The 20,137-nt window shown below is 30.5% G+C and overlaps 2 protein-coding genes across 3 annotated transcripts; both read left to right on the forward strand.

The window, feature by feature from the left end:
• Window positions 1–10,633: 10,633 nt before the first annotated feature.
• On the forward strand, window positions 10,634–13,594 carry LOC125872322 (ACT domain-containing protein ACR11-like). 2 transcript variants are annotated; one of them, XM_049553043.1, is made up of 10 exons: window positions 10,634–10,977; window positions 11,496–11,550; window positions 11,656–11,781; window positions 11,865–11,959; window positions 12,148–12,232; window positions 12,334–12,393; window positions 12,682–12,737; window positions 12,869–12,974; window positions 13,099–13,167; window positions 13,261–13,594. In XM_049553043.1, the coding sequence occupies exons 1-10, from the start codon at window positions 10,841–10,843 to the stop codon at window positions 13,321–13,323; spliced, it is 852 nt and encodes a 283-aa protein (XP_049409000.1). In that variant the 5' UTR covers window positions 10,634–10,840; the 3' UTR covers window positions 13,324–13,594. The 2 variants fall into 2 exon arrangements, with proteins under 2 accessions (XP_049409000.1, XP_049408999.1); XM_049553042.1 differs by having other exon boundaries at window positions 10,659–10,977; window positions 11,653–11,781.
• A 1,981-nt stretch (window positions 13,595–15,575) lies between these two features.
• LOC125872330 (uncharacterized) lies at window positions 15,576–17,812 on the forward strand. Its single transcript, XM_049553050.1, has 2 exons — window positions 15,576–15,731; window positions 17,400–17,812. The coding sequence occupies exons 1-2, from the start codon at window positions 15,676–15,678 to the stop codon at window positions 17,653–17,655; spliced, it is 312 nt and encodes a 103-aa protein (XP_049409007.1). The 5' UTR covers window positions 15,576–15,675; the 3' UTR covers window positions 17,656–17,812.
• The last annotated feature ends 2,325 nt before the right edge of the window (window positions 17,813–20,137 follow it).

The raw sequence follows: 20,137 nt of genomic DNA on the forward strand, positions 1-20,137 counted from the left end.
GTATTATGCATTGGTTACAATTTCAGAACCTATATATGATGAATTGAATTTGAACTTTAATGTATCTTATTTTAAAGCAAAAAGAGTGTATACCATATTGTTTTTGGGCCTTCTTTACAAGTTGAAATCCTACCTGACATCTTACCTCGACATAACATGACGAGATAGGACCCTCATGCAGTCATGCATAGTCAAGTTTTTCTAAATTAAAAAAAAAAGTTTTATGGAAAAAAACTTGGTCATTAATTTCAGCTATTTCAGATTAAAATAATAGAAAAGCAATTATTTTAGTATCATTTCTCAGTGTGTTTAATCTCTCAATTATTTTTAAGCTGAACCCATCGATAGCCCCTTAAAGTTGGCACTAATTTTACTTAGACACCTTAACTAAGTTTTGTTCATTTTAGACACCTCATGTCATGGTTCATTGTGACATTTTGACACTTTTTTAACTATCAGTCAAATATATAAAGTGTTTGTAATACACTCGCAGATGATGTGTCAAAATGACGAATTAAATAAAAACACGTGGCATATATATATATATATATATATATATATATATATATATGAAATAATTCTCAAATAATGATTTTTAGTACAAAAAGGAAGTGACCAATGAGTGAATGACACGTGGAATTTTTGCCCAAAAGACTTTAAAAATAAAATAACCCAACCCCACCCAGATCATCTTCTCCACCCCACCCACCCCGACCCCTGTGTTTTCTCCACTCTTCCCCCACCCACCCAGCGTCTTCTCCACCTCTACCCACCCTAACCCCAACCCCTTTCCCACCCACATCATCTTCTCGAATAGAATAACAAACTCACACATACCACTACTCAAATCTAATTTGAGATTATTCATGAATTCATGACTTTCCATTTTTCTTCTTCTTTACAGGGGTCTTCACATTGTCTACTTTTAATTTTTATTATATCATTATATTATAAGTCCATGAGTTCAAATTCATTTTTTTGGTCTGTAGCATTATCAAATTTATTTCTCCATAAAAGGAGTTTAAGTTTTGGGAGATGATGGCAGAAAAATAGGAAGAAGATGAAAAAAATTAAAATAAAAACGATTAAATAAGCCTTTTACGCGCTAGTAATGAGTGTATTACACTCTCCATGACATGTCAACAAAAAGTGTCAAAATGATATAGCGGGATATGACATAAGGTGTCTAAAATAAACAAAATTGAGTTGAGGTATCTTAAGTGAAAATTAGTGCCAACCTAAGAAGGCACCGATGGGTTCCGCTTTATTTTTATAAATTTCACCTACTTCAAGTAACAATAATTGAACCACCAATGCATGTCATGAATAGGAAATAAACGGGTTAATTGCTTTTTAGATTTCTAAATTTCTGTGATTTTTTTAATCTTAACCGACAATATTATATAAACGAATTAATCCATTTTTACGAAATTAATGAATTTTATGAAAAAAAAAATTATATATATTTTTATCACTTTATTACAATTGATGTTCTATGCATCTATACATCGAACATCAAGTGTGATTTGGCAATGTCCAAAAAGTTAAATTTAAACCATGATAATAATCACAGTGTAATTTTTTCAAATGTTATTTGGTGAAAAGATAAATTTGACCATTTTTGCTTTTATCACTTCATACCTTTTTTTACGTATCTATATGACGCATTCTATGATTACGTTGCTTCTCTATGTATACAAACTACTCCGTACAACTTTTTTTGGCACCACTTTTGTTACTACTTTCTTTCACAATTATTTTTCTCAAAAAAACAAAAAAAAAAAAACACTTTTAGTAGTGGCAACTAATCTAAAAGAAAGGTTTAGTTTACCAAAAGTAATAAATAAAATAATGATAGTAATATTTTTTTTGTCCCACTTTATATATATGGTGCTATAAGTATATGTATACCTAATTGATTCCTCTTGCATTATGACATTTGAAATATTTTGAGATCTATATTATCATATTGTGATTACAATTATTTCTATGTACTTTTAGAAAAGGTAGCTCATTTAAAAAGGAAAAAAGATAAAGACGGGACTAATTAATTTATTGTTTCTTTATAGCTTGTACTAGTGCACTTCAATTATTAAACTCATCGTAGAAAGAAAGGAGGAAATAATTTTTTTATGGTCACTTGTACAATTTTAAAATAAAAAATGATTTTTTCAGAGATCTCATATATATTATTTGAGATGTCTTATATGTAAAATATAAAAATCTTTTATTCTAAAAACACATAAAATTTAAAACCAATTTGTAGAAGACTACAAAATCAATTAACTAGAGTCGCTTCAGAAATGGTTCATGTCTTTTTTAATTGAAGTTAATTGCACTCTACTTTTTTCACTTTTGGAATATACCTGGCAAAGAAGAATAAAATGAATTTTTTTATTTTACTAAAATGGAAATTAGGGTCCGGATCTTCAACTTCAGCCATTTTTGAAAATTAAAAAATCACAGTTACAAGGGAATGAAGATAAAAAAAAAAATTAACAAAACGTTTTCTAATCGAACTTATCGCACAACATTTAATCTGATCTTACCAAAAAAAAAAAAAGAAAGGGAGTACGTAACATCTAAATATTGTTATTTCCATCAATTCGACAAACCATAGTTAATGCTATATTATCTAACGTGAAACAGTATTCAATTGAAAAAAAGAGGAACTAAAGCGATTTGGAAATTTTACTATGATAGAATAATAAACATATAATGTTACCAAGTTGAACTCTCTCTTTAATTTAAATATTAGTCGTCTTAGAATTTATTAAAATATTTTACCAAAGACTACATATTTGACATTAAAGGGTGAAAACCAACAATTTATGTCCCTTCAAGGACGTCAAGTCACGAATCACAATAATAATCATGATATGCAGATTTCATGTTTGAATCCCAAATAACAAATTATTCTTGAAGGACAACTTTACCTGAAAGTCTGAAACATGTGCTTGTGAATATCTATTTAAAGAGAAAATAATTAGCGTCATACTATAACAAGAACTATATATAACGTCCGAGAGTGCTGGAGAGAAGAGAAAGCGGCAAAAACCTCTCTTATTCGATTACCGAGAAGTCGAACGACTCTTCAATAATCGTATTTAATATAGTCTCATAAGTGGAACATGAGAAGAGTAGACCAGTGTATATATACAGACCTTATCTCCATTTGTATGATATAAAAGGTATTTTCAATAAATCTTTTGAATAGGTTTGAAAGAAATATAAGAATTAAAAACTATTATATAAATATAAAAAAATATGATAAAAATATATATTTAGTGAGATATGAAAAATGTTTATTTGTTAACACATTTTAAATAAATATGTTTTATGATGGGATGTTGCAAATATGCTTGACAGACTGGTGTTGGGGGCATATGTACTACGTCTTTAGTTGTTTGATATACACACTACACCAAAAATTATCTTTAGCCATATATAATTAATGGTAATTGACATTCTTTGCAGGTGTTCCTAAAGCTTATAACGACATTGAATATTATGACAATTAACTAATGTCCGTAAAGACTTTAGCACTCTTTGTTAATTTGTATATTTATTGCCATTAAAACTTGTTTTATTAGAGTAAATTTTAGGAATAGCAAAGATAAAAATCATATTAGCGCTCTATAGCTACAATTTTGTTATTTGCATGCACTCCATATAACCAAATTATGTTTGCTATGGAGCATTTGATTGGTATAAATCGCGGCGATTTGTATAAATTGGGCGCTAATTCGTCTGTCTATGAAAATTGTGTTTGTATATGTATATGTTCTCTGTATTAGGCTAGAGTGGCGAGCAAGATTGGGAGAGGGAGGAGAGAGGCAAGCAAGAGAGGGCACAAAGTGGAGAGAGGTGAACTGTATATGTAAATAGATTAGATAAGTGTATATATGTAACTACTATGTATATGTATCAATGATTGTATTTTGTATATCTGCATAAAAATTGAATTCTATACAATTGAATCGAGTTAAAACATTTGTATTTGTACAATTTGTGTTTGTATAAAGCAACAGAGAGAAAGGCAAAAGAGAACTGGGCAAGGAAAAATTTGTATTTGTATTATTATATGTGTATAGGACGGAGAGATATGTATTTGTATTTGTATATACAGTCTCTCTCGCTTTGTACAAACACAAATTAATTATACATTTGTGTTTGTACAAAGTGAGAGAGGCGAGGGAGAGATAACTGAAAAAGAGGAGAGTGACGAGCGAGATTCCAGAGAGAGGGGAGAGGGGCGAATGACAAGAAGTTTGTTGTGAATTCGATTTAAATGAAACTATAGCTATAATATTTATTCCGAATTAATAGTTTGTTATAATGCACAATTTTCCCTTTTTATTCTAGTGATATTTGCTTGGTAATAAAATTCTCTAATTACCAAAAAATATTATTATTTATTATGATATAGATGACTATTGGAACAAATAGTGTATATAAATTTTCATATTTTTCGATTAATTTAATCTAACATCGGAAAAATAATCTAACATTGAAAAATTATTATTTTTTGAATATGTTTAGTTGGCAAAGACACTACTCCTAAAAACAATCCAATTAGGTTGCATAAATCATCTAAAGTATATTTTAAAATAATATAAATGTAATGGATAATCACTTTCAGATTTTTCTTTTTAACAAATTAAATATTCAAAGAAATTTCTTTAAAACAATGAAATAGCGGTATCCTAACCGGTCTGAGTTTGTCTTAACACGCCCCGCTCATACATTATACTTGCATCGTCACGTTGCCATCCTAACCGGCACACCCATTTGTTCTAAGGTTCCGAAGTTTAATTTCACTTTGGGCCATAATACGATAAAAAGGAAGTGAGCACATCTTCTTTTAACACTCACAATTAGAAAAATTACCTTCAATAACTTAAAATCACAAATTAATTAGATTATTAACGGTTAAATTTGAAAAGGCGTGTTTTAATTTTCATGAATATCTAATTCAAAAGAAAAACAATCATGGTATTTGATATTGTATGCTTTAGATCTATTTAGAATTATAAGTAATACGAGATACTACACCGGTAAAAATTGATATTTTTATTGACATACTCAATCAATCAAATGAAGTCTTATTTCTATTTTGAAATTTTTCTACTATTTATAGAATATTTTAATAGTTTATATAACAATTGAATCAATTGAAAAGAATTTCAAAATTATAATCGATAAGAAATTGTCTAAGACATAAACACTTTTGATGTTATTAGACGTACAATAATTTGTACATGTATACTAATGTCTTACAAAAGATTAGATTGGTTGACTATATTGATAATTGAAAAAAAAAATTAACCTGTAGAATTAACTACCATATATTTTAAGAAATTATGAGAATAAACACAAAATATATAAGAAAATTGGTAAATAAATTTAAGGTTTCTTTTAAAATTAATGTCATTTACTTTTATTTGAACTGATAGAGTATAATGGTGCGAAAAATTCTTTATCATTGCATCGCTTAGGCTTCCATCTTGGGAGAATCAAACAACAACCTCCTTTTCAAACATGGTTTTATACGTCGAACTAGAGACATGTCTAATGAATTTGAAAATATGTTCGCAAGCATGTAATTCAATTAGTATTTTCTTGGATTGATTTTGCGATTGTAGTTTAGATTGTTAGATAATAAATCACATCTATAGAGAAGGTAATTATATGGCTGATTGTATAGCTAATCTAGCTTTTAACAGAGCTGATAGATTCAATTATTCTAATTTCATGGAGCTTCATACTAAAGTTAAGCAAATTCTCAACTTAGACAAGCAACAAACAACTAATTTGAGGATAAGAACAAAATGATTTAATCAATGCAAAATTAGGCATGAAGGCATCAACATTCAATGAAATCAGTGTTAAGAATCGCGAAGAGCAGAGAAGTCACGAGGCTCAGCAACAACAAGTTTAATCAAACAGATATGTGGTCACACGAAAAAGAAGCTCACCAAGGAATCAAGGAGGAACATCATCATAACATGGAATAAGAGACAATTATCCAGATCTAATGGTATCAACAGTTTACAAAAGAAAGCTTAGTCAAAGAATATATCCAAGTGCGATAATAGAAGAAATAAAGTTCAAAGATGGTCGGAACTTACATAGAGAAATGAATTTGAACATGGAGATTGAAGACTGCATTGTGGTGTAACAAAATCATATGAAGAACAATATCAACAATAAGGTAATCAGATGGGAGAAGAGATTTTTTGTGATGAAAATATGAAAGAAGATGAAAGGAACATTTGGTTTCCTTATCTGGGAAATATAAGGAGTTGATGCAGATGGAGATATGACATTGCCACTTCTGTCCAATTTTTATTTGTTGATGGGCCGGCCCTTTGCTTTAGTTTGTGTTATTGTGAACTTTAATTATATTTAATAAAGAGCAACTTTCATATATAGCAAACACAAAAATGATATTTGTATGTTATAGCTTTGGTTTGCATAATTGCGCTCCATAGCAAACTTTCGCTATACATATATACAAAAGAAGCTGCCTATTTCGCTATACATATATATAAAAGAAGCAATTGTATAATCTGTTTCGGTATACAAATACAAAAGAATCAATTGTATAACAAAAATATATGCATTTGTATTTGTATATACAATTTTCTCTCGCTTTATACAAACACAAATGCAATGTATACAATGTATACATTTGTGTTTGTATAAAGTGAGAGAGGCGAGTTAGAGTGGCGAGTGAGATCTGGGAGAGGGGAGAGAGGGGAACGAAAATATATGTATATATAATTTTCTCTCGCTTTATACAAACACAAACGCATTTTATACATTTGTGTTTGTATAAAAGCGAGAGAGGTGAGCGAAACTGCCAACGAGAACGAGAGTGGCGAGCGAGATTCCACTAGGAAGAGAGGCGAAATAGCAACAGTTTGCTATGGGGTACAATTAAATCAAACTATGTTTATAGCATTTAATTTGAATTAATAATTTGCTATTATAGACAATTTCCCCTTTAATAGAAATGGTCATTTTGACCACAATATTAAACCAAAAAAAAAAAATTAATGTTAAACTCTCTGATCAGTCTTGGTTTTATACGTAAACATGCCAAAAAAGATTTGAAAATATGTTGCAGCCATATTATCCAATTAGTATTTTTTATACTGCAATTTTAGTTTTGTGAATAATAAATTTAGATATCATATCTGACGATCTAAAATAATCACACTTCTCAAATTTTTTTTAATTCAATTTCATATTTGTTAATTTTGTGTTGCATTATCTATGACATTCTTTTTTTTAAAGTGAAATTAATAAAAAAATATTTTAATTAAAATAATATATTTAATTAGTATTTGGGCTACGTCTACTTTATTTGCTAGCTACATTTAGAAAAACGCAAAAGAAATATTGATGAGATGATCATACATAAAGTAATTTGCAAATAAAGTTAAAATTCGAATCTAATAACTACGCTTAGAGAGTTGTATTCCTACCAATAACAATATTTATGTTTAGTACAATAAATAAGTAATAATTTTTATTACTCTATAGTTTCATAATTGTTATAAATCTTTCAGTTTTATAAATATGATTTTGTATAGAATAAAAATCAGACCACACATGTACGTGGACAATCATAAAATGTCATGTAGAAGAACAAGTTAGATTTGATTCAATAATAATGGCGGACAACAAATTTATCTTCAGCCTCTACTGAGAAATGAGAATATCAAATTTATCTCTAGTCTCAATCGAGAGAAGTAATTATATATATTCTTTGGAAATCTGAACCTAGGACACTTGATTCCAGTATTACAATACTAGACTTGTCTAACTTCAAAATTGTGACACCAGATATCGGATCATGACCGAATAGAGTAAGGATGAAACTTAATCATTATATTATTAAAAGATTTTCGATTTTTCTGATCAATCATTCATAACACATGCGAACATGAGCAAATACAAATTTTCGAGGGATCAAATTATGCTGATAATGCTTCATAAAGTTTTTATCAATTAATCTTCTATTCGTTCATTATAACTCGAATATTCCATTAACTAGCAATACATAGGAATGACAATGGCGCGGGCGGAGCGATTGCGGGGCAAATCCGCATAAACCCGCAAAGAGTTCAATCCGCCCTTGATTTCAACCCGTTCCATCCCGCTCCGCATAAATTCACCTCATCCCGCTCGTATAAATCCGCCCACTTCGCCCCGGCGTCACTTTAGAATAAACTATTTTCTGTTTTAAATATATATGATACCCAGACAAATGAAGAGTAATATATACGAAATCCTCACAATCGTTTTTTAAGTAGTATTATGATAACAAATATTTCCACATTAATTTTGTGAAATGTTAACGTTTCCGCCTAGTTCTACATCTCTAAACCCAAATTTAATTGACATTGAGTTATTCCTTGTTTTAAGTAAACATAGAATATGAAATGTTAAGTAATTAATATTATAATAATAGATACTGTATGGTGCATATTTTAAAGGAAGCTTACAAATTAAAATCTTATTAATACTATTAAAGATTATCATAATAATGTACGACGTACTATATATAATATAATATACCTGATAATAAAAATTGATATTTGTATTTATGATTAATAATAACATACACTCAGACACGTATACTAACTGAAAATTAGAAAGCAAAAAAAGAGAATGAATAAACTTTTCTAAATTTTCGGCAAGTATATATAATTTTAATTTATTTTTTTGACGATTAACTAAGATATTATTTAATATGTTGTTAGATAATAAATCATTTGTCAATTAGTTGATATAATTTGTGCATTTGTGATTTCAGATTTTATCAATATAACTATTACAATGATTTAAACTTTTGTTTTGTTTAAACCCGCAATCTGTCCCGCCTCACATTAACTTTAAAAAAATTATTTCAACCCGCCCCGCCTCCTCCCCGCCCCATATAACCTTAAATCCGTCCCCGCCCCGTATATCCTTAAATTTGCCCGCTCCACATCCTCCGGCCCTATTACCATCCCTAGCAATACATTGTTACTCTGTATTATTTAGTTCTTCAACTTTGTTATTGTTCTAATTAATAAGATCAAGCTTATTCGATCAATTATTGACACCAGATCTTATACCCAGTCTATTTATATAACTTCTAGTTTTGTTTCAATTATATATTTATTATTTCTTTCGTCTTGTCCACATTAATCTAGTAAGTTACTGTATATATACAAATCATGCATTTCGATCATTTTAATTTGTGTGTTTTCGAGCCAGGTTTTATAAATTTAACTGTATCATTTTAAGGATAAATAATCTTTCAATTTGGTTAGTAAAATTTCTTTATTTTACAAAAAATAAATAAAATGAAATCTATTCCTATAACAAAAAATTCATCGGTAACCTTTTAAAGTTGACACTTATTTTCACTTAGATACTTTAACTAGGCTTGTTCATCTTAGACACCCGATGTCAGGCCTCGCTGTGTCATTTTGATAGTTCTTACACAATCAACAAAAATATATAATATGTGTGTTACACTCGCTAATGACGTGTAAAGTGTCAAATTAAATGACGACACTTGTCATCTGTGTCCAAAATAATTCTTAAATAATCAATTTTGAAAAGAAAAAAAAGAAAAACTACCCAATAAATCAGTGACACATGGCATTTTGCCCACTTAATTAAAAGTAATTTTTTTTACCAAATAATATATTTTTTTTTTTCCAGCCTTCTCATTGTCTTCTCCAAATGCGCTTTTGCAGAAACACCACCCCCGCCCCCCTCTTTTCCCCTTGGTCTTCTCAGTCATACACCAAACTCATATCAAAAGTATAAAATTTACGAACATGTATATAAAAAGCTTGATCTATTATTAAAAAATCTATATTATTTTAAGCAAAATCATTGATGAAGTAATTTTTGCATAACTAATCTTTAATTCAACCTGTTTAATTCATTGCATTCGTACTCGCTTATTTACTAATTTTAATCTATTAAATATTGGATGGATAGTAACCCAAATTGACTTGAGAGAGATGTTAAAGTACTATTAATTTTAAAATAATTTAATTAGGTAGTAAAAAAAAAAGGTACTAAAATGCTGTAAAAGAACAAATAAAACAATACAAAACTTAATAAGAATTGAGATGAGTTGAGTTGAGTTGAGTTTGACCCGTTCTATAACCCATTATCCATCTCGCTTTGACTCTTGACTCGTTTATTGTCTTAACCCATTATGACATGTTCAAATTTAATTCAACTCACCCAATTACCATCCTTACTAATATGTCAAAATTATAATCTACCACTCGTCCCAATTTGTATAACTCATTTTCTCTTTAGTCCATCTAAAACATATGACACATTTTTATATTTACTAATAATTTAACTTTAAGATATTCATTTTATTTTTAATAAAAATGTTTTATAATTACAAAACCATCTACTTTTACTTATTTTCTACCACAAATTTCAATTTTTTTAAAATAAATTCTATATCAAATTAAATTAGGTCACATAAATTAAAATAGCAGCCCCGGTTCATGGAAAGATTGAATAGAGTGATCTGTTCGGTAGAGTTTATCAACAAAGACAAAAGAAGGACCACAGATTTGTGCCTGTCAAGTTGTTGATATATATATACTTATATAAAGTCAATAATAGGTGGCTTCCCATTATAATGGCGGATATTACTAGAACAAGCAATCTGCTTCATTTTCTAGCCCCCATAGCTTCATTTTCTTAAATATCTTTTAGTCTACTATATATCTTAAGATTAGAATAGGAATACATTTTCTACTTTTTAGTGCATCTTCTTCTTTCTTGATATTATTGAACTGAAATGGCTGTGGCTATGGTTTCTTGTGGAATCCCCACTAGTTTAAAACCTATAGAGAAGCAACCCATTTCAACTCCGGGCTTCTTTAATGGCTCTTTAGCTTTGAATCCAGTCCAAAAACTGCACATTACACCCAAAAGGTAAGCTACATTTTTGTTTGAATTTAGTTTAATTCATCTTTAGTTAATTTGCTTTCTATTGATTGTGGAATCCTATTTTCTCCCAATTTTTTAAAAAAAATTCTAGTACATTTGTGAGTCTTGGTCAACTAGTATCCTTTAACCTAATCACAAAATTTGAAATGTAGCTGGATAAATGATGTACTCTTTAATTGAGATCATAAAGAAGTCTCTGTAGTTGGTACTTTCTCAAGGACTGGTTAAATTTGTGAGATAAATTGGTCAATTAGGAAAGGGAAATTTTTATTTTTTGAATTGCGGGTAGAGAAAAGGGACATCGGGAGGGGATTACAAGATTGGGAATCGAGCGCTCACCAGTAAGGTGAAATAAGTTCAGATAGTTAGTCAACCAACTGAGATAGTAAGATAATTTTTGAATTAGATCTATGGACTTCCTAAAGTTTAGTAATTATATGGACTTGGAATTACTGTAGTATTAGATGGGCAACAGTTGAAATCAATCTACTTTGTTTTTCCAGATTAGCTTTATCTGGGAGTACAATTATTCCGAAAGCATCGGTTACAGCTGTGGAGGTATCTAAGCATATTAGCTGATTGATGTAATTGTTCCTTGCTATTTAATTTTTGATCTGAGATTGAGATGTTTGTTTTTGATTCATGTAATAACTGGTCAAGCAGGATGGAAGTTCACAAGAGACTGCTGCAGTTCCAACACCCAAAGTTGTAATCGATTTGGATTCAGATCCAGAAGCAACGATCGTAGAGGTTACCTTTGGGGATCGCCTTGGGGCACTTCTCGACACAGTAAGAATCCGTTACTCTTATGATTCAAGTGTTGAGTGCTATTTGCTGTCTGTTCTGGTTTTGATTTGCAAAGTGTATTTCAGATGAATGCATTAAAAAAACTTGGGCTGAATGTTGTCAAGGCTAATGTATGTCTTGATTCATCTGGGAAGCATAACACATTTGCCATCACAAAAGCGTAAGTTCATGTTGTGGGTTCCTTTATGCTGCTAGGTGATTTTTCTGTTCCTCTTATACTTAGTCCTTGCATACTATCAGTCACCAGATATCTGAAAATACTTTCGAATGAATCTTTTGTTATGCGTCTAACAACATTAGTTCCCTGATTGAAATTCTGATTGTTTTGCTATTGGGACTTGTTTCTAGTTCTACGGGTAGGAAGGTCGATGATCCAGAGCTGCTTGAAGCAATTCGTTTGACGATCATCAATAATATGATGGAATACCACCCGGTAGAACTTCAATAAGTTGTTGAGCATCAGTTGCTTAATATGGTACCTCCTGAGGGATTCATATATAGCTGCTTCTTCTTACTGCATAATTTCTGGTGCAGGAATCTAGCTCCAGATTAGCTATGGGAGAAGCTTTCGGTGTTTTTCAACCATATCAGAAGGTTGTTAATAGCCTATATATGATGTCCTCGCCTCCAGTGTGTGCATACGCCATTAACAAGATTATGCACATCTGTATTGGTTATTTTGAACGTGTGGGAGACAATGTGGGAATGGGGGGTTGTTTTCTGAATGTGTGAGGTTCCTGCTAGTTCTTGCATTGTAGTAGCGACTAATAGCTTTCTTTCTAGTACAAATTTGATACAGAAACCAAGGCTTGATTTACATTAACTTTCATATCAATCATTTAACTTAAATCTTACTTTGTTGTTTGTGCTGAAAATTTTCAGATTGACGTGGACATAGCGACCCATATCCGTGTTTATGACGATGCTCCTGAAAGAAGGTAAGGTCATATTTCCCTTTCTTGGTTTTGATCAGTACATACTGAAACTGCTAAACTTAATAATCAACCTCATTAGTTGATCCATTTAGTGCACAACTTGAAGAGAATAGTAAAATGCCTCTATTTTGCAGTTTACTCTGTGTAGAGACAGCAGACAGACCTGGACTGATAGTTGATCTCGTCAAGACCATTACTGACATAAACGTTGATGTTGAATCAGGAGAGTTCGATACTGAGGTGAGATTTTTTCAGGAGGTTTTCCAAATCATTTCACTGAACTGTTTAAGTAGTGGTTGTGCCGTCTAATAAGTATTAACCTGCAGTAGCTGGCATAGAGTTGAAAAGTTTCATTTTGGTGTAGGGATTGCTTGCTAAGGCGAAATTTCATGTCAACTACAAGGGCAAAGCGCTGATCAAGCCCCTTCAACAGGTAACCGATGCTAAGTTAGAAGCAATATACAATTTCTTTCATTAGACCTTGGTAGCTTGAAGAAAGTTATTGACAGTTTTCAGTCTCGAATAGGTTCTTGCGAATAGCCTGCGTTATTTCTTGAGGAGACCAACAACAGAGGATGCAAGTTTTTAATACAATGCTGAAAAGTGAGAAGTTGTCAACAGGGTTAACCAAGTACTTTCAATTTTCAAGATCATGAGGCTTGCTGGTTTTACCAGCACCAATCCATTCCAAGGTGTAAACAGAGAAAATATGCATGAAACTCAGAATCATAGCTTCAATACTGCTGTAACAATGTAGGTTTCTACCATTTATACGTTAATGATATAAGTTTTCAGAACAGGAAAAAAAAACCAATTATGTTATCCTTCATCACTGCAATTTGAGCTATCAGTTTCATTAACATGAAGGTGGAAAAGATGATTGTCCTACCTACCAATTCAATTGAACTTACACAGCCTCTCTATCTCACAAGGTAGGGTTAAGGTTTGCGTACACACTACCCTCCTCAGAACCCACTTATGGGAGTACATTAGTATGTTGTTGTTGATGGCTCTCTAGTAAGCCAAGTCGTGGAAGATACTTGAAATGAGAAAAAGAAACTGGACTTTTTGCATAAATATCAATCAATCATGGTTCCTCCTTTACTTTGACTTGAAATGAGAAAAAAAAAATGGACTTATCTTGCATAAATATCAATTAATCATGGTTCCTCCTTTACTTTCAATCAATAATGAATATGTTCTTGATGTGATCTGCAATTATCCATGCTAGCTACACCAACCTAACATATTACCTACTACCAAAGATATGATGTAGTGGATGGGGCCTAAGTAGTGCGAATCTTAGATTCCAATGCAGGTACCGAATGCATATTACCTAGTGTGATATCATAAGTGAGTTTTGGGAAGAATGGTGTGTGTGTTGGGGGATGGGGGTGGATTTTGGAGTGTGGCTGTTATTTGTTCACTCTAGATGAAGTGAAGATAAGGCCTGTGAGCACTTAACTAGGAATGGAAAAAGAAACTTTCATAATGTAACCATATTTCCATTGCCCAGTTAGGTGTGTGGACCAGTTAGATTGATTAGAAAATCATTGCACAACTCATTATTTTAGCAAAATGGATATTCACTATTCACTTCAGCAGTAGTGGATTATGACATATCCAAAAAAACTCTTTGGGAGTTGCTTCTATTTTATTTTAATTTTCTTGAGGATATGCAAAGTTGTTTGAAGGAGTGATCTCATCCACGGCATCTAATTAATCAAGTAAATTATTGACCAAATTTTGTGAATGGCCTTTCCACAATGCAAGGACTAACTAAAAGTGTGTGACGCTCATGATGCACATTATTTAATCACATTATTTTTCACCGTCCCCCTGTGTATTAATTTATTTGAAAGAAATTTAACTATAATCAATATTTACTTTTTATCTTGATAAGATGATTTGTAATCACAAATTTTGTTACCAGATTTTAACTAAAAACTCTTTATTTTTAAAAACTTTGTGACTAGTTGATCAAACATGGATATATAATTAAGTTGGACAAGACTCGTACCGTTAGTTTGCTTACAAGGTCAGGATCAAAGCCCCATAATGTTTGAAACAACCTGTTTATTAGTTTATTTTATTTTCCCTTTCTCTGGTTGAAATTTCTAGAAAGAAAAAATAATAATTTAGCTGATGGTATTACTTATTAGTTATTAGCCATTGGGGGTGTAAAATTAGTCTATATATGCATGATTCGCCCTATTTCCTCAAGTTTGGACCAGTTAATAACTCGTTCAATTCAACGGCTGATATATAGCCGAAATCATCCAAGGAGAAATTATCATTTTTTAAAATATGTTATTGGAAGAATACTATTTTTAATTCCTCAATTATAGATAAATTATTATATTTCCCCACTCTAGAAGGGAACAATTCAAATGATGAAGAGGTCACACGACTAACAATAATTTTGTAAATTCAAATCTCAATTACTAGACATTTCTACACCTCCCAAATCCCATTAACTATGTGCCAAATATATATATATATATATAACCTTGTTGGCGGTGGAAAGTGACAAATATTTCATAAAATTAGAGCTATATAAAATTAATTCGAACATCATAATTTTAAAAAAGAAGATGTAATCGTTACAAATAGATAAGGGATAAAGAAAAAGGATATAGATATGGTCTAGAAGTTAATTTTATCTAGTATACTTCCATATCCTGTGGAACTAACATTATCATATCGTTATGACAAAGGATTATGGTCCATCATTCTTCTATGCAGATACGACGATTTTCTTTTTTATAAAAAAAATGGATATATCCTTAGCTTCTTTCTTGGGAAACTAAATTATCCATAACCAATTAATTAACCACCCTTTACTTGTAAGTATATTGAACTACTATAAAAATGGAAAAACCTTTGGCTAGCTAGCAAATACATCACTTAAAAACACAACAATTTGGTCAGCAGTGAAAAAATGGCAACTGCAGCAGCTGGTAGAGGAGCACAGTCCTTGAACTTCATGTATATCAAGTAAGCTTACAAAATATTTCAGCTAAAACCTTTTTTTTTAAAGGGAATGATCACGTACATTAAGCTCAGTGATGAAACTAAGAATTTTACTGATGGTGATCAAAATTTTACTATATATTTCTAAAAAGTTGGTTTGACCTATATATACAATATGATTTTCTACATGTACAATACAATTTTTCGACAAAGAGTATTCGAATGACCACCTTGAATCAATTTACTCTCCTGATTTTAGCTAGGAAAGATTACAGTATGAATTTTAAAGAAAAGTAAATTTTTGGAAATGCATATATCATAATTTAATCTCATAGAAGAAAAGTTGCCTTCAAAGACGTACAATTTCTTGGAAGCGGAAGGTAGACTTAGCTAAAACTAAGTCACAAAGGAGGAAAAAGATTCATATATGATTAAAAATATATTATAGGTTTATTAGAGGACTTTTAATATTAATAATATTACATTTAACTTTTTTTTCATTTGATGTGAAATTACTTGAGTTAACCTCTAATAAAATAATGAAAATTCATAATTATGATGGTCGATCATAATTCATACGTAGCATATTGACTACATATTGGATCAAGTCCTACTACATCCATCTATTTTTTGTCACTGAAGGCACAGTGCAAGTAAGCAACTTGTGAAGATATATAAAAATGAAAAATTGACATAAATAGCTGTCAATCAAAATAGTACATACAGTAGATATTTTCTTAATATTAATTTCAGCTAAAGTTAAGTAAATTTTGTGGCCATATATATGCAACTCTCTTATCAGAAACATGTGATGTTGCGTGTGTGAATTGTGATTATTTGTCCAATCCATCAAACAAATTTTCTATCTCTCTTTCTCACTCCAGTTGGTCCCTTACCTAGTTACCTTTAATTATCTAGCAATATTATATGTGGCATTACGCCTCATTTTGAGATGTTGGGTGCACTGTTATAAAAAAGTTGATCTATGATATAAATTTAATCTTGACATTTAAGTTTTTATTATTAAAAATCGTTAAAATTTTAAAATTATAGGTCTAATATATATTAAGTACCAATTACCACTTAGAGAAGTGGTATCTAATTTTAGAAAGAAAAATAAAACAAGATAAATATAAAATAAAAATTTCTAACCTCGCGGAGAGAGGTGCACCAGGTCATAATCGCATTATGTGATACTTCAAGTGTGGTTCACACATCTATATTTCAATATTTTTTTAAAAATATAACACTACTATATATGATCTAGAGAGGGGACCATGTGTTCACGTGAACCGGTGATCCACCTTATATACGCCTTGGCATTACACGTTTTAAATGGACAAGTTGGGCTGAATTGAACGAATTAAAATGAAATGAAGCAATAAATGTTTTGTCTATTAATATCTTATGAAAGATTACTTGGGGGCCGATGAAATGGATTAGACAAATTATCATAATCTAACTTGTTAACTCTAATAAGTAATAACATATCTCAATATGTTTAGAATTGAGACGAAATGATTTTTATCAAAACAAAGAACCGTTCAAAATATATGAACTGAGTAATGCTACAAAACGTTTCGTTTATTAACAGTATAAATAAATTTTGAAGTTCAACTATAATGATCTTTATCTCACGTATCAGAAGAACCTAATAACGGTAGCACGAGTCTTATAGTGTGTTGTACACAGGCCAATCCTGCGTAAAGCGTATCACAGAAAAAGCACATCACCAGAGATGATTAGTGATACAGTTAAATTGAACGGTGAAGATCAAGTGAAGAGTGTGATGAAAAATAATCATGATGATAGTTGGTGGGTCCCAGATGACCGCACTGGAATATTTTATCCAAAGGGTCAACAAAAAGTCATTGAAGATGTTCCTTCTGTTGCAGCAAAGGATTTTGGAGCTGTTAATTGGTTTTCTAATCATGAAGATTATCTATAAGTAATTAATTTGTTGCAAAATGTAATTTGCTTCTACCTCTAAAATGTTGTATCCTCCTATTGTTTAAGTAGCTTTGTTTTATAAACAATCATGTCAAACTTTATAAATAATACTCCCTCCGTTTCAAAAATAGCGGCTTAGTTTGACTTAATATGGAATTTAAGAAAATAAAAACAAGACTTTTGAATCTTGTGATCCTAAATTAAATTTATGTCAAATATACAAAATTGTCCTTTAATCTTGTGGGGTTAAACATGCTACGTGAAAAATATTACCAAAAAAAAAGTCATTCTTTTATAAACATACTAAAAAAAAACATGTCATTTTTTTTTTAAACAGAGGGAGTAATATCTTACTTGAATAGTTGAATTGACATCAAACTAATGTTGGAAAAAATTATGAATAGTATCGTTAATTTTATTCACGCAAGGTGTACGTGAGGTCCAACATAAGTCATGTTTTGAAAATAATATTTTTGACATTCTGAAGCGCTATTAAAAATATGTCTAAAAACATATGGCTTATCTTTATCAAGATAACAAAAGACTTGTCATATTAGTATTTTTGAAAATGACTCATATTATATAAGTATTCAGTGTAATTAACTTTAAATATACTATTATTATTAATTAAGTAGATCGAAAGGAAATTCAAATTTCAAATTTCAAATACTACAAGATTGCTCGTGGTATGGGAGGAACCTACAGATAATGCTGAACTGTATCTCACACATAAATGTTTGGGTAATGGAGCAACCACAGTCTTTTGTTTTGATAGTTGACACTCATTGGTCCACAATTTTTTTTAATTTTTTGATAGAGAGCGCTTTTGTTTTTCTCAAGTGAAATTTTATGTGGTATACATTTAAATTAGTTAAAGTTTAATATAAATATCGAACATCAAATAAAAATATATTACTTATATTCGATATGCCTCAAGTTGTCAACAAGACTCAATTTTAAACTCGCTCATCTAAGATATTTAGGTCTCTAACACAAGTTTTTGTCTTATAATTCGACAAAACATATAACAATTTAGGTCCATCGGTGTTTTAATTACACGTTTTGGCCTTATCACAATGCATATGTGCAATTTAAAATATTATCATAATTGTTGTTACTTTTTTTCTGAAAGGAAAATATAATTTTCTTCCATATTTGATCATTATTTTCTTATGAGGATATTTATTCTCTGTAGTTTTAATAATTTTCTTTCATATTAGTATTATCATATATAGGTCAATTGACCAAACTAATATTATAAACTCTTTTTTTGTAGTTTTTCTTTACCATTTGATTGATCACTGCCAAGAAATACAAATTATAAATTTTCGTTAACGTATAAATACACTATTATTTGGGGAAGCGGATATAATGGATTGATGAGTCAATATCCAATTTCTATAAGGGTGGTTTTTGATGTGGTTGAAGCAAAGACTAACATCTTTTGGATAACATATATATGTCATTGGAGTGATTTCTAGATTAACCAAAGTGATTAATCAATCTTCACATAATTAATTATAAAAACGAAATAATTTTTACATCGACTGCCTATTTAATTAGGACGGAAAGTATTATATTAACGTTACTACTATTATATATGCCATGAGATCAATGATGGAGCGAAGAAAGCGGAATTAGTCAAAGTTCATTAGCGAATAACAAATTTCTACTAAATTAATCCTAGTCAATATATGTTGATAATTTATAATGCATTATTTTATTTGAGAGACCTCTTTCTATTCATGCAATTTTGCTGAATTAGTCATTTCGTACCTTTTTACTAAATGACACTTAACATCTATAAGGAAATTAAAGTTACGAATAATATGAGACCAAGGAGGACAGTTTTGACCTTATTTTAAAAATAAATCTAATTTTGTTACGTTATATAAATCAGTTCTAATGATCACCTACCACCCATTTTAGGTTATTGATTTGGTTATCATATTTTATGTAACACCTACTTACAGGTAGTACTTTAAAACTCATTAAACATAATATTATGTGTAAATCAGTAGGTGAAAATGTCACCGTCCGGGGGCCATCAACAACCCGTTCCGGCATATTGCGGTAGGTGAAATTTTATTTGTAGAAAAAGTCTTTTAACATTTTTTGAAGGTCAACTTTGAGTACCACCTAACTTTTGGACCCCAAATCCTCATCAAAGAACCACTTTCACCAACCACACCTCTTCATGTCCTCACATTTCTTTTCTTCTTTTGTCCGGAGTGAATATTAGAGTGCCAATAAAATTTGAATTGCACATTGAATGACCCATAAAAAGATGACGCTTCGAACAAGATATTTTCCATATATATTCAGGGCTCGAAGCTGGTATCTCTGATTAAGGATGAAACGGTCTCACCACTACACTACAATTTGTTATGTTGTCAAATTTCTAATATCCCCTAGAAAAATATTTTTAAAAAATTCCATGAAACTACCCCTAAACAACCCTAAATTCCCATCAAGTCCTT

This window comes from Solanum stenotomum, chromosome 8 (genome assembly GCF_019186545.1).
Source record: "Solanum stenotomum isolate F172 chromosome 8, ASM1918654v1, whole genome shotgun sequence".
NCBI lineage: Eukaryota > Viridiplantae > Streptophyta > Magnoliopsida > Solanales > Solanaceae > Solanum > Solanum stenotomum.

Excerpts from the sequence above, each read along its gene's own strand:
- LOC125872330 (XM_049553050.1), top strand. The coding sequence starts at position 15,676 with ATGGCAACTGCAGCAGCTGGTAGAGGAGCACAGTCCTTGAACTTCATG. Across the intron at positions 15,732-17,399 it reads TTGAACTTCATGTATATCAA|GCCAATCCTGCGTAAAGCGT; the intron begins GTAAGCTTACAA and ends TGTTGTACACAG.
- LOC125872322 (XM_049553042.1), top strand. The coding sequence starts at position 10,841 with ATGGCTGTGGCTATGGTTTCTTGTGGAATCCCCACTAGTTTAAAACCT. Across the intron at positions 11,782-11,864 it reads TTGGGGCACTTCTCGACACA|ATGAATGCATTAAAAAAACT; the intron begins GTAAGAATCCGT and ends AGTGTATTTCAG. Across the intron at positions 13,168-13,260 it reads TGATCAAGCCCCTTCAACAG|GTTCTTGCGAATAGCCTGCG; the intron begins GTAACCGATGCT and ends AGTCTCGAATAG.